General features: G+C 44.8%; 1 protein-coding gene across 1 annotated transcript in view; it reads right to left on the bottom strand.

Annotated features, from left to right (window-relative positions):
• Nucleotides 1–5,838: 5,838 nt before the first annotated feature.
• The window catches only part of SLC45A1 (solute carrier family 45 member 1), a 29,719-nt gene continuing 20,554 nt past the window's right edge, over nt 5,839–15,003 (bottom strand). Inside the window, exons 6-9 of the mRNA XM_044278414.1 lie at nt 14,719–14,872; nt 12,858–13,034; nt 11,679–11,884; nt 5,839–6,391 (exon numbers count right to left, since the gene is read on the bottom strand). Of these exons, the coding sequence (XP_044134349.1) occupies nt 6,125–6,391; nt 11,679–11,884; nt 12,858–13,034; nt 14,719–14,872 (804 nt within the window). The 3' untranslated portion in view covers nt 5,839–6,124. The remainder of the gene's footprint in view (nt 6,392–11,678; nt 11,885–12,857; nt 13,035–14,718; nt 14,873–15,003) is intronic.

Below are 15,003 nucleotides of genomic sequence, written 5' to 3'. Positions count from 1 at the left end.
CAACACACAGTCCTATGTAAATAACTGTCACAACCAGACAGCTGAGAAGCTCTGACAGAAGCCTTTCAGAACCTCCTCCTTGAGTTTTCTTTATTGTGAGGTTCAGTTCCTCATCTCGTTAGCCTCTCTGTAGTTGGACTGATTGCATCCCTTTAAATTCCGCCCCATAATGCATTACTGGGCGGCTTATACTACTTCCTGGAGTGTGTGTGCATGCTGGTCCTGTTTTGCAGTCTGCTACAAAGTTAAGTGCTGAACTTTTATCTGTTATTTTCTGTTTGCTGGATCCCAGGTGACCCTGACTCCCTCCGTGTCTGGTGTAGGGAGCCGGTGGTCGTGTCCCCTCACTATTGTAGGGTGTTCAGGGGTTATACAGTCGAGGTACGTGGATATGCAACCATCCACCTCTGGGATCTTTGCATAGGCTGAGCAGCCAGGGAAAGTCTCAGGTCTTGTGCAGGGGTCTCCCTTTTGGTTCCTTAGCTTTGGATCCAGTGAGTCATATATGCATGTTGCTTTGTCTTGTTTTCTGTACACCGTCCGTGACATTATAAGCCGCCAAAACCGTCTCAAGCATGGATCCGGTTTCACTTTTGGCTGAACGCCTTCAGGGTCTTTCATTGGAGGTAGCTGATCTCCGCAGGACTTTTTCTCAGCTTCAAGTGACCGGTTCAGCTGGCGTTCATGGAGTTTGTTCTGAGCCTAAGATCTCGCTCCCGGATACGTTCTCCGGGGGTAGTGAGAATTTTGTGCGTTTTAGAGAGGCTTGCAAACTCCATTTTCGCCTTCTTCCCCATTCCTCTGGTGATGAGAAACGGAGGGTGGGGATCATTATATCGCTGCTCAGGGGTAACACTCAGTCCTGGGCCTTTTCGCTGCCGGAGGGGGCACGGCCTCTCCGTTCAGTGGATGAATTCTTTTTAGCCCTGGGTCAGATATATGATGATCCGGATCGTGTTGCTCTGGCTGAGTCTAGACTACTTCTATTATGCCAGGGTAAACAATCCGCAGAGATATATTGCTCAGAATTTCGGAGATGGGCAGCTGATACTGGTTGGAATGATGCTGCTGTCACAACCAGACAGCTGAGAAGCTCTGACAGAGGCCTTTCAGAACCTCCTCCTTGAGTTCTCTTTGTTGTGCTGTTCAGTTCCTCATCTCGTTAGCCTCTCTCAGCTGTCATGGAGTTGGACTGATTGCTTCCCTTTAAATCCCTCCCCATGGTGCATTGCTGGGCGGCTTATACTTCCTCTTGGAGTGTGTGTGCATGCTGATCTTGTTTTCCTGTCTGCTACAAAGTTAAGTGCTGAACATTTATCTGTTATTTTCTGTTTGCTGGATCCCAGGTGACCCTGACTCCCTCCGTGTCTGGAGTAGGGAGCCGGTGGTCGTGTCCCCTCACTATTGTAGGGTGTTCAGGGGTATATAGTCGAGGTACGTGGATATGCAAACCTCCACCTTTCGGATCTTTGCATAGGCTGAGCAGCCAGGGATAGTCTCAGGTCTTGTGCAGGGGTCTCCCTTTTGGTTCCTTAGCTTTGGATCCACTCAGTCATATATGCATGTTGCTTTGTCTTGTTTCCTGTACACCGTCAGTGACAGCTGCACTCCGAAGTCAATTTTGCCATGGTCTTTCAGAGGGATTGAAAGATGCATTTTCCTTTCATGAAAGGCCTATTTTCTTGGACTCTGCTATGTCTCAGGCCGTTCGTATTGACAGGCGTCTTAGAGAGAGAGGAGAGATCTCTCCTTCCTGTCATACTCAGTCCCAGGACACTGCAGCGGTCCCATTCTGTGCGCAGGGGTCTCAGTCGCTGTCAGCCCCTTCTGAGCAGGAGCCCATGCAGCTGGGGTTGATTGCTTCTGACAATAGAAGATTCAGCCCGCATCGGAGGGTTTGTTTTTGTTGTGGAGGTATAAATCATTTGGCAAATGTCTGCCCCTCTAGGAGATTCAGGCAGTTCTCTGGGAGTAATAAAGAAACAAAGAGGAAAAAATCTTTTAAAAATGTTCCGTCTGTTACTATTGGCAGGGTTGAGGCAGAAATTGAAGGTTTACCGTTTGCTTGTAGTTCCCGTTTTGTCCTGCCTGCTAGGGTGGCGCAAGAGAGCAAGAGCATTTTTTGTGAGATTTTTGTGGATAGTGGAGCAGCGGTCAATCTCATTGATAATCAATTTGCAATAACTCATGGTTTCCAGGTGTGCACTTTAGGGAAAGGATATTCCTGTTTTTGCTATTGATTCCGCTCCACTTTCTCAGAAATCATTAAAGGGCATAGTTCACAATATCCGTTTAATTGTGAGTGATGCTCATGTTGAGGATGTGTCATGTTTCGTCCTTAGCGGTTTGCCTACTCCTCTAGTGTTGGGGCTACCCTGGCTCACTAAACATAATCCCACCATTGATTGGCAAGCGAGGCAAATAAATGGTTGGAGTGACTTTTGCAGAGAGAATTGCCTCACGACATCTGTTTCTGAGGTTGCTACTAAGACTGTACCATCTTTTCTCTCTGAATTTTCGGATGTCTTCTCTGAGAGTGGAGTTCAGGATTTGCCCCCGCACCGGGAGTACGATTGCCCTATTAATCTCATCCCAGGCGCCAAGCTGCCTAAATCTCGTTTATACAATCTTTCCCAACCTGAAAGGATCGCTATGCGTGCTTATATCTCTGAGAGTCTGAGAAAAGGACACATACGACCCTCAAAGTCACCTGTTGCCGCTGGTTTTTTCTTTGTTAAGAAAAAAGATGGTTCTTTAAGACCTTGTCTGGATTTCAGGGAGCTGAACAGTATCACTATTCGTGACCCTTATCCGCTTCCTCTGATCCCGGACCTGTTTAACCAGGTTGTTGGGGCTAAAGTCTTTTCCAAATTAGATCTAAGAGGGGCATACAACCTGGTCAGGGTCAGAGAAGGAGACGAATGGAAGACGGCCTTCAATACCCCTGAGGGCCATTTAGAAAATTTGGTTATGCCTTTTGGTTTGATGAATGCCCCAGCCGTTTTTCAGCATTTCGTGAACAGCATTTTTTATCATTTGATGGGAAAATTTGTATTAGTGTATTTGGATGACATTTTGATTTTTTCTCCTGATTTCAAAACTCATAAGGAACATTTACGTCAGGTCTTGCTCATTCTGCGGGAGAATAAATTATATGCGAAACTGGAAAAATGTGTGTTTGCTGTTCCAGAAATTCAATTTCTGGGGTTTCTTCTCTCCGCTTCTGGTTTTCGCATGGACCCCGAGAAGGTCCGCGCTGTGCTTGAGTGGGAGCTTCCTGAGAATCAGAAGGCGCTGATGCGTTTTTTGGGCTTTGCCAATTATTACAGGAAGTTTATTTTGAATTATTCCTCTATTGTTAAACCACTCACTGATATGACCAGAAAGGGGGTAGATTTTTCTTCTTGGTCGGTAGAGGCGCGTAAGGCTTTTTCTAATATCAAGGAGAGTTTTGCTTCCGCTCCCATCTTGGTGCAACCTGATATTTCTTTACCCTTCATAGTTGAGGTTGATGCTTCTGAGGTGGGTGTGGGTGCGGTCTTGTCTCAGGGTTCCTCTCCTGCCAAATGGCGACCGTGTGTCTTTTTCTCGAAAAAAGAGAGAAATTACGATGTGGGAGATAGGGAATTGTTGGCCATCAAGTTGGCTTTTGAGGAATGGCGCCATTGGCTAGAGGGAGCCAGACACCCTATTACCGTATTTACTGACCATAAAAATCTGGCCTACTTGGAGTCAGCCAAGCGTCTGAACCCGAGACAGGCCAGATGGTCTTTGTTCTTTTCAAGATTAAATTTTGTTGTCACGTTCCGCCCTGGGGTGAAGAATGTGAAGGCAGATGCCCTGTCACGTTGTTTTCCGGGAGGCGGGAATTTTGAAGACCCGCGTCCCATTTTGGCCGAAGGTGTGGTGGTCTCTGCTCTTTTTTCTGAATTGGAGGCAGAGGTGCAGGCAGCCCAGTCAGAGGCTCCTGATCTTTGTCCTCCTGGGAGGTTGTTTGTGCCTCTCGCTTTAAGACACAAGATTTTTAAGGAACAGCACGATACGGTCCTTGCTGGGCACCCGGGGGCAAGAGCCACACCGGATCTCATCGCTCGGAGATTCTGGTGGCCTGCGCTTCGTAAGTCGGTTGAGGGTTTTGTGGCAGCCTGCGAGACTTGCGCTCGTGCCAAAGTCCCTCATTCACGGCCATCAGGTCCTCTCCTTCCCTTACCCATTCCTTCCCGTCCTTGGACACATCTGTCCATGGACTTCATAACGGACCTGCCTCGTTCCTCGGGGAAGACTGTGATTCTGGTGGTGGTAGACCATTTTAGCAAAATGGTGCATTTCATCCCTTTTCCTGGTTTGCCCAATGCTAAGACGCTGGCGCAGGCATTTATTGATCACATTGTCAAATTGCACGGTATTCCTTCAGACATAGTCTCTGATAGGGGCACGCAGTTTGTTTCCAGATTCTGGAAGGCCTTCTGTTCTCGCTTGGGGGTTCGGTTGTCATTCTCTTCTGCTTTCCACCCGCAGTCGAATGGCCAGACAGAGCGCGTCAATCAGAACACATCAACACCATTGATTGGCAAGCGAGGCAAATAAATGGTTGGAGTGACTTTTGCAGAGAGAATTGCCTCATGACATCTGTTTCTGAGGTTGCTACTAAGACTGTACCATAGAAGTGAAGCAGACGATTGGGATGGGGACCCGATCATTAATATAGGGCTGGAGGGGTATTCTTAATACAGAATGCATAGTACAATAGGGCTGGAGGGGTTAAAAAAATAATAATAATAATTTAACTCACCTTAAACCACTTGTTCGTGCAGCCGGGGTTCTCTTCTGTCTTAATCTTTGCTGTGCAGTTGGAAGAGGACCTGTGGTGACGTCACTACGCTCATCATTTCCGTCACATGATCCATCACCATAGTGATCGATCATGTGATGGACCATGTGATGAGCGCAGTGACGTCATCAAAGGTCCTTTTCCAACTGCACAGCAAAGATGAAGACAGAAGAAAAGCCGGGCTGCACGAACAAATGGTTTAAGGTGACCCCTGGACCCTCCACAATCCCAAAAACTAGGGGTCCCTCACTCAGCTATTTGAATGGAGTATGCATGTTGGTCCACTACCCCTTTGAGTTATTTAGGACTGTTGCAGGGCTGTTTACGTCAGCCCCATAGAAGTAAATGGAGTGGTGGGCAAACATGCACACTAGTAATCCAACAATTTTTCATGGGAAAACTCCTTAAAGACTTTTCCTGACACGTCTGTTTTAGTGATTACTGTCATTCCCCATAATATAACAATCCCTTTCTTAAGCCTGTATTAAACCTGATGATTTTTCGGGAGATGATTACTAACGAGCGTTCATAGTAATACTGCCGCCGATTGCTCGATCATCGGGCAATCCAAATCTTTTGACATGTAAAAAAATTAGCGCTTGCTGGCTGCAGATCGTGCTTTCTAATTACGATCTGCCGCCGGCAAACCACTATACAGCATGGGGGCGAGGGATGGCATAGCGATCGCCTCTCCCTATGCTGTGGAAGAGATTGCTGCGTGTAATAGCAGCGGTCTCCTCCGCTAGCGAGCAGGCGATTGCCGGGACAGAACGCTTACATCCCGACAATCGTCTGACACTTCAGGCTGTGTAATACAGCCTTTAGACTGTGTAGTGGCACATGCTGTCCTCAAGGAGAATAGTAGCATCAATTCTAAATGTATTCATATGTTTCCAGGAGCTATAACAGATGGACAGCATGCAGGAGAGTTGGCAGGTCCTTTTAAGAAAAATGAGTCACAAACTCTGTGTGGGAGGCCGTAAAGTTTGTCACCAGCTTCATAAATGAGGTGACTCCATACAAACTCTGCTGAGATGGTCCTATAAACATTCTGCTGTGGACCCCACGATCACTTGTTACACATGTTAAACCCTTGCTTCATACATGCTAGTTACACATACGTGTTTTTGACATGGCTAATACTTTATTTTGTGCAGTTTTGTTCAGCTGTTCTTATTCTGTGGAGATTCCAAAGGCCAGTGGGACAGAAATACCCACAGACAGCACCTAGTACCCGGTCAGGGGTTTCTTTTAAAATGAAGTCTCTGTTGTAAAATATCCCTTGAATTTTGTTCAGATATTAATCAGCAGCGGCTGTTCTTCATCATCCAGGTCTCCACTAGGTGGGATGTCATAGATGACAAACAATGAAGAGTAGAAACAGCCAACAAATGACATTAGGCTGGAAAAGTACATTACGCCGTTGGCACTGCCAACCATTGACGTCAAAGGTCCCATCACAATGGACACAATTATCTGTGCAAGGAAGTACTGGCAGCTGAGCAGTGATATATCGACACCCATGCCACGCTTGCTTCCATCTGAGCTTGAGCCTACAAACTAGAGAAAAAAATCAGGTTCAAAAACAGACCCAAAGGCAATTTTCTAATGTTTAGACTTCAAAGATGCTTTCCACTGTGGACAATCTCTTTTCGTTAGAAAGATTCCCCCAGAAAATAAGCTGATCGCAGGGTGACCTGCTGCTGGGACCTCCAGAGATCACCAGTAATCTGATAGAGGGAATCCACCAGCAAGTATTTCCTGCATTACACACATTAGAAGTATTTCCTAAGCATTACACAGCTCCCATTGAAATCTATGTAATGTTCGGCCCTCCAGAGTGAGACATGCTCTTTGTAGTAACTCTTCCCAGTTGGGGGCTCTGAGTGGGCGATCACCCTCTTTTACAGGGGTTGTCCAACTCTTTTCTGTCCCCCACTGGTCTCTGTATACTGGCCTCCAGCGATTACATCTTGACACTGACATCTGATTGGCTTAAGCATTAACATCAATGGTTCTGACATGTCACTGCTACAGTCAGTGATTGGCTGCAGTGGTTGCATGTCTCTGTAGGGATGTAATCACTGGAGGCCGGTATGCAGAGGTCGGTGGAGGACCAAGGAGGTTTCAGAATGGGAGCAGCAGGAGATTGTTAAGATATTATTTCTGTAAGTATTTTAGTAAAAATGTGGGGTTTTGGGACTGTTGCAGTGTTTCAGGTTTTAGGAGAACAAACTGATTTGCTTTACTTGAAGCAGACAGCAACAAATTATCTGTAACACCATCAAGATGGAGAACACAAAAGGCAGCATCTTACATCATAACCAGAGAGTACATAACTTGGAAGAACTACACATGAGTACATTAACACAGCGCCATCTACTGTCGGGTCAACATCATTCCTCCAGCATTAAGCTGCAGCTGTTGCTCTCTTCCAACATGGACAACCTTTTTAACTTTAACTAGGTAGTGCTGGTAAGGCTACGTGACGTTTTGGGAAAGATTTGTCAACATTGTTGAATCAGTTGCCTAAACCAACCAATCAGGTTGCAGCTAATTCATAAAAAGGGCCTCTGAAAAATATGAGCCATAGATATCTCTCATTTTGACAGGCCAATGACTGATTGGTCTTGAAAAGTGACAATCAGAAACTTCCCTTTCCCGCTTCTCCCTCTGCTTAAAGAGGACCTTTTATCATTGAGAACTTGTCTGTTTTAATAGCTACACGCATTCCCCATGTAATAACAATTCTGGAGCATCTATTCTTATGGCTCTACGTTGTACCATTCCTTTATCATTTCTACTTGAAGTTATGACTGAATTGCTAGCAGTCTGCAGTAAGGGTACAGAGAGGAGGTAACCAGTTGGGGGTGTGAACCTGCACAATCTGCCAATGGCAGCTCTGATTGGATAGAGTGAGTCTGTGCAGGTTCACACCCCCAACTTGTTACCTCCCCTCTGTACCCTTACTGCAGACTGCTAGCAATTCACTCATAACTTCTAGTAGAAATAATAGAGTAATGGCACAACATAGAGCCATAGGAATAGTTGTTCCAGAATTGTTATTACATGGGGAATGCATGAAGCTATTAAAATAGGCATGTCAGGAGCGGTGACAGGTCCTCTTTAAGCAAAATGTTTTAGGGGCGACAATAAGCAAAGCTGAAAAGAATATGGAATTTCTATCCTCCTGTGGGGCATGATGAGAGGGACATAATATGTATTGTCTAACTTGACTGCTACACCTGACAGCCATAATCATTTTAATGCAGGTGATGTGCAATTGCTTTTCTAGAACACTTTTAGGCCTCATGCCCACGAACATATTTCTTTTCGTGTCCGTTCCGTTTTTTTTTGCAGACCGCGTGCATTCCGTTTCCGTATGTCCGTATTTCCGTTCAGAAAAAAAATAGAACGTGTCCTATTATTGTCCGCATTACGGACAAGGATAGTACTGTTCTATTAAGGGCCAGCTGTTCTGTTGCGCAAAATACGGAATGCACACAGACATCATCTGTATTTTTTGCGTATCCGTTTTTTGCGGACCGCAAAATACATATGGTCATTTGCATGATGCCTTAGGGTGCTTTTACACACAACAGTTGTTTTTTGAAAGCCACAATTTTTATTACATTTTTGTTGCATTTTTTTTTAAACCCTGAGCCTGAAGTAGATTCAAGAGAAATGAAAAATATAAAGGAAAGAGTTATGGTTTTCCTGTTGGATCCACTTTTGGCTTTGGCTAAAAAAAAACGGCCCCAAAACTGTCTTTTTATTTCTAAAAAAGCTGGCTGAAACCTCCCTTATAGAGATTGTGTCGTTAGAGAATAACATATGTTTTTATGTTAAACACATTTTTTAAGAATTTTTGGTGATGTTATTTTTCATTTTCCATGTCACTATTTATATTTTAGAAAAATCCTAAATTCCTGCTCACTAATAATAGGCACCACTTCTTGGTCTGTACAAATCACTTTTCACAATGACAGATATCACCTATATACTGTATATAGATAACACAGGCTCCACCATTCACAATAGGTGATATCACAACTTATCTACTCCCTCCTGACCTCTGCACAGGTCACAGAGCATGCTTAAAACACTATCCTATAGAAGTCACTGAGGTCTCCACCTAACCATGGGTGGCCACTTTCTTCACACCAAAAAAAATTGACATTATAGACTATGCCCCCAATTCTGCTAAGCCACCCCCCCTTGTTGCCAGCAAAATAGAAAAAAAGTACTGGAAGACCTGAAGGTGAGTTGTGCGGAGCCTGGAATACTTCTCTCGCCCTCAGTCACAGAGGGACATGTCGGCCGGCTCTACTGACTGACTAGGGGTGAGAGAAGCCTCAGTGGGTCAGTTTGTGCCGGCAGCTCACACTCAGACAGCGCAATGCTGGAGCGACTAAAAAGGAGGACAAAAGTGTCAGAAATGATAATCAAAGATCGATGACATGAGTCATGTTAACAAAAAAAGTAGCACAGAAGGTATGAATCTCTTAAAACGTAACTTTTATTAAATACCAGTAAAAAAAAAAACACTTTGTGGTAAGTATCTTAAAGTATCTTAAAGGGGTTCTGTAGTTTGTTTAAACTGATGATCTATCCTCTGGATAGATCATCAGCATCTGACCGGCGGGGGTCCGACACCCGTAACCCCCGCCGATCAGCTGTTTGAGAAGGCAGTGGCGCGCCAGCAGTGCTGCGGCCTTCTGACTGTTTACCGCTGGTGGCCCAGTGACGTTACGACTAGTATCAACTGGCCTGGGCGGGGCTAAGCTCCATTCAAGTGAACGGAGCTTAGCCGCGCCCAGGCCAGTTGATACTAGTCGTAACGTCACTGGACCTGCGGTAAACAGTGAGATTTTTTTATTATTTTTTTATTAAACTCACCTCATCCACTGCGTCACTGCGCTGACGTCACTGCGCTCATCACATGGTCCATCACCATGGTGATAGACCATGTGATGGACCACGTGACGGACCATGTGATGAGCGCAGTGACGTCACCAAAGGTCCTTTTCCTCCCAGGTCATCAAAGAAGAAGACAGAAGAGAAGCCGGGCTCCTCGAACAAGTGGATGAGGTGAGTTTAAATAATTATTTTTATTTTTTAACCCCTCCATCCCTAATTTACTTAGCATTCTGTATTAAGAATGCTATTATTTTCCCTTATAACCATGTTATAAGGGAAAATAATAAAATTTACACAACACCGATCCCAAACCCGAACTTCTGTGAAGAAGTCCGGGTTCGGGTTTAGGTACCAAACATGACTATTTTTCTCACGCACGTGCAAAACACATTAAAACGCTTTGCACTTGCGCGGAAAAATTGTGCATTTTCCTGCGACACACCCGCATCCTATCTGGCCCTTACAAGCGACGCCCGTGTGAAAGAGGCCTAACCCTAAGTTCACACCTGAGCGTTTTACAGCGCGTTCAAACGCGCTGTAAAACGCTCAACACGTGAAAACCAATGCTTCCCTATGGCCCTGGTTCACACTTGAGCATTTTACAGCGCGTTTGAACGCGCTGTAAAGTGCCCGACGCATAAACAAGTTCTTGAGCTTTTTTTGGGGCGTTTGTCGCGCGTTTTGGCCCATAGACTCATTGGACAACACTGCAGTCAATCACACAAACGCGCGTTAAACGCGCGTTTACTATTGCAAAAAACGCGCATAAAAACGCGCGACAAATACGCGCGTAAAACGCGCGTCTCAGAAACGCTCAGGTGTGAACCCAGGGTTAGAGATTCATACCTTCTGTGCTACGATGAAAAGGAGAACACCCCAGCGTCCGTCCAGGCCCTGTGCCGGAGGGAGGACAGGGAGCCAGGAAACCTGACTGTCTGGCGTAAAGCAGAGCATCTGGCCACCCTAGTTATCGACAGCTCAGGCAAGATGGCAGCACCCATTACCACATTTAGGAAATAAATAAATAAACATCTGTAGTCAGAAAATAAAAAAAGATTAGGAAAAAAGGATATGTGTTGCTATCTGGTATTAAATGGTAGAAAAAAATGATAGTTGACACACTCCCTTTAACACTGGGTTCACACCTGAGCCTTCCGAAAGGAGCGCTCTGTATGCGCGATTGTACCGGCGTTTACAATCGCGCATACAGAGACAAGCGAACGCTCATTGTCGTGCGTTCCCGAATGTCTATGTACGGGAACGCGCGACAAAACGCCCCAAAGAAGCTCATGTACTTTTTTGAGCATAGGGCGTTTTACAGCGCGATCGTACGCGCTGTAAAACGCCCAGGTGAGAACCAGGGCCATAGGGAAGCATTGGTTTTCATGTGTTGAGCGTTTTACAGCGTGTTTGAACGCGCTGTAAAACGCTCAGGTGTGAACCCAGCGTTAGGCTTTCTTCACACACAAATCTTTTCTAGCATGTTTTCCCACTAAATAAATGCTATGTGTGTGTGTTTTTGTTTTTAGAACAAATGTATAATTTTTTCAGGTGTTTTTCCCTATAAAGGGAAATTAATGAAAAAAACAGCATTGCTGCAACAATGAAATAAAAAAAAGAAGAAATGCTATCAAACTGAAAAAAAGGTCAGTAGCAAAAAACCTCACGTGTCCTGCATTCATATTTTCCATAAATTTGCAGATAACATCTGGTGCTGCTGTTTTTTCAACTAAAACCGCACCAAAAACCACATGTGCCAAAAATGGCACAAAAATGCAAAAGTTCTGTTTTGCAAAAAAAAAGACTTTTTGAAATTTCTTTACCATTTAATTTAGGAAAAGTTACTGCCATTGATCATCAGAATGCAGCGCGCCTTCCCTGAATAGGAGAACGCACATCGAATGAACTCCGTATTACTGGGACTCACCTTCTTATTCTGGTAGTAATCACACAGAAGAGAATATGGTAGGATGCAGAGTGTGGAGAACAGGATGCCATGTGTTACACACAGAGACAGGATTATGTATAGGTTACTAGACAATGTCGCTAGACCAGTTCCCAATCCGAATGTGAGATATGCTATAAAGAACAGGGTGCGGACACTAAAGTATTCCTCTAGTTTTTCCAGTATAGCTGATAAAAAAAAACATACAAAAATATTCATGGTTAAAACCTGCAATTATTCACATGTTCCCCCACACACTTAAAAGGGTTTTCCAGTCTCTCGATATTAATAACATATCCTCAGGATAGGTCACCAATGTCAGTTCGGTGGGGTCTGACACCCGCACCCCCAAGAACAGCAATATTAGGCAGCCGGAAGCAGCTATAGCCGTACAGATGACAGAAGGCCCCGTCCACCCTGCGGTTTCCAGCAGCGCTGTACTGCGGCTCAGCTCCCGGTCACTTGAAAGGGTCCAATAAGGGTCTGCTGTTTAGTGTCCTGCCCCAGCAGCAGCCCAACGCAGCTGATCGGTCGGGGCCTCAGGTTTTGGACCTTCATGGATTAAGGTTAATGATCTATCCCGAGGAAAAACCATCAATATCTAAGTCCCTGAAAAACCTTTTACTATTGAGAGACTGGAAAACTGCATCTATTATCTATCTATATCTATGAATCTGTCTATCTATCTAATATCTCTCTATTATTTATCTCTCTATCTATCTATCTATCTATCTATCTCTCTATCTATCTATCTATCTATCTATCTATCCCATCGCATCTATCTATCTATCTACAGCAGGCATGCTCAACCTGCGGCCCTCCAGCTGTTGTAAAACTACAACTCCCACAATGCCCTGCTGTAGGCTGTTCGGGCATACTGGAAGTTGTAGTTTTGCAACAGCTGGAGGGCCGCAGGTTGAGCATGCCTGATCTACAGTATATATATAGTATCTATCTATCTATCTATCTATCTATCTATCTACATTATCTACATTATCTATCTATCTATCTATAGTATCTATCTACATTATCTACATTATCTACATTATCTATCTATCTATCTATCTATCTATCTATCTATCCCTCTATCTATCTACAGTATCCTATGGAACCCCTCTCCACACAAATCATGCACACAAGAAGGATGTTGGGTTTAGATACCTGAGTAAAATGCAGCACTGAAGGCGTATATGCACATCCCCCAGCATCCCATTGTAACCCCTGCATTATATTTATGGTATTCTTCTGAATTGTGAGGAGCCCTTGGATCTCCTTGAAAAATAACTTCTCCCATGAAATCGGTGTAAAATAGCAGCATACCTTCAAATGATAACCACCCTGCAAAGTCAAAGACACGTGTGAGTGGGCTACCTCTGCTCATTAATGAAATATCATTAGAAATGGAGTGACCTTGTTCCCCCTGACAGCGCTGCTGAGGTGCTGTAGGTATCTGAAGCAGGTGTAGTGTGTATTCATATGCTGTGGGGATATGGCGGTTGTTGGAGTGATTTTGTGGTAATTGCAGAAAACGTCATATGACAGTCACATGTCAATGGAAGCCAAAAATCTGTTCTTTTCATCTGAATGGGTTTGTTCTGGCAGCAAGCAGATACATTTCTGCAAGCTTTATTCAGAGGAATGGGACAGTCACATAGTTTTCTGCATCTGAATATACCCTTAGGGTACGGCCACGCGGTCAGTGGTTTGCTGTGGATTTCGCCCCATGATTGTCAAAAGGGTAAAATCCACAATTGTTCACCCATGGCAACCTTTTCTGCACCCCCCACTGCGTGGCTGGACCCATGGTGGGAATCATACTTACCTGCCGCTGGGTTCCAGCTCCATCACTCCCTCTTGGGCACCGCTGGTCTCAGGTCTCCCCAGGTCAACATCCAATTTGACATGTGGTGGCTGCTGCAGCCAACTGCTGTGACCCAGTGAAAAGACACATGGGTGACATGTCACCGCAGCAGCCACGTGACCTGAATCATGTAAGTATGATTCCCACCACGGGTCTGCAGATAAGGTCCCCAGGAGTCATCAACCTCTTTAATATTTTATGCTATAAGAATGCATAAAAATTGCTGCAAAAAGAGCAAGTGTGAATCAGTGATGCACATAAGAGAAAGATCCTCACAGCGAGGGTCAAACTGAAGCCCCCCAATAAGGTGCTGTTTTTCGCTACCCGGAACAGAAGGTCCAGATGTTTGTTTTCTCCTCCTCCCCCTTTCCATAACCCTTGTGGTCAAATTCCCCACCCCAGGTTTGGTAACTTTGCCTTTTCTGGATAGGTCTTGCCACCTCATAACAAGAAGGATGGGTTTAGCCAGGGCTAGGTTCCCTATTTCCAAGGGACCCATAGAGTGTTGGACTAGGTTACCTAGGGCCCACCAGTAAAAGTCATTCTGGGGGCCCACTTTAAAGCTACAAGCAAATACTACTGCCAACACAAAGGCAACCAAAGACCCTCAAGATGATTATACAGGCAGGTTCCTGGGGAAGGAGGATGCTGGTAAACCCTCCTTTATACCTGGAAATCATCTCAGTCATCTGATGCTTCTATAGTAATAAACTAGATAGTTTACTAAGTAATCCACCCAGTTTTTTTTATATGAACATAGGCTGGTTGAGGTGCTGTATGTTGCCTATCTATACAGTATTTATTGCAGTCAGTCTACTGTATCATGTTCCAATTGTGCAGTGGGTGGGGGACTAGAGGCCCACCTTGCTCATGGGCCCTCCGGGGGATTCACCTGTTCCCCTGTGGGTCAGTCCGAGACTGGCCCATAGCATACAGAAGCCCTTGGTGTAAATGCAGCCCTAAACTGAATATCTCCATTTTAGGTCCATGGTTTTTAGGTCTAACATTTAGTGCTGATGAATTTCATGATATATCGGAGTTAGAGCTCTGTTTGTTTTGTGATACACATCACCAATTGACTGGCAGCAAGAACATCCAGGCACAAAATATTAAGACTCTATAACCACAAAATATTAAGGCTTCCAGATTCACAGAAATTACCTAGGAAGTGATTGATGCACAGGTTACGCAGAGCCTTAGGCATGTGGCAGATGGATGAACACAGGAGCTTCATTGAAAGTGGTCGATGGGAAATCTCGTTGGATCCATTAAGTTCACTTTCATACTTTACTCCGTTCAGCAATATGTTAGCCACCTGCACCATAAGAACTCCACATCAGCATACAATACAGTGAGAAACACCTAGAAATCAAACCATGTAACATTAAGTCATGCACAAGAGCCTTGATAGGACCTTAAAGTCATCAGACATACAGCAGAAATTTG

Source organism: Bufo gargarizans, chromosome 2 (assembly GCF_014858855.1).
Source record: "Bufo gargarizans isolate SCDJY-AF-19 chromosome 2, ASM1485885v1, whole genome shotgun sequence".
In the NCBI taxonomy this organism is placed as follows: domain Eukaryota; kingdom Metazoa; phylum Chordata; class Amphibia; order Anura; family Bufonidae; genus Bufo; species Bufo gargarizans.
The sequence above is the reverse complement of the archived record's forward strand: the minus strand, read 5'-3'. Positions and strand labels throughout refer to the sequence as shown.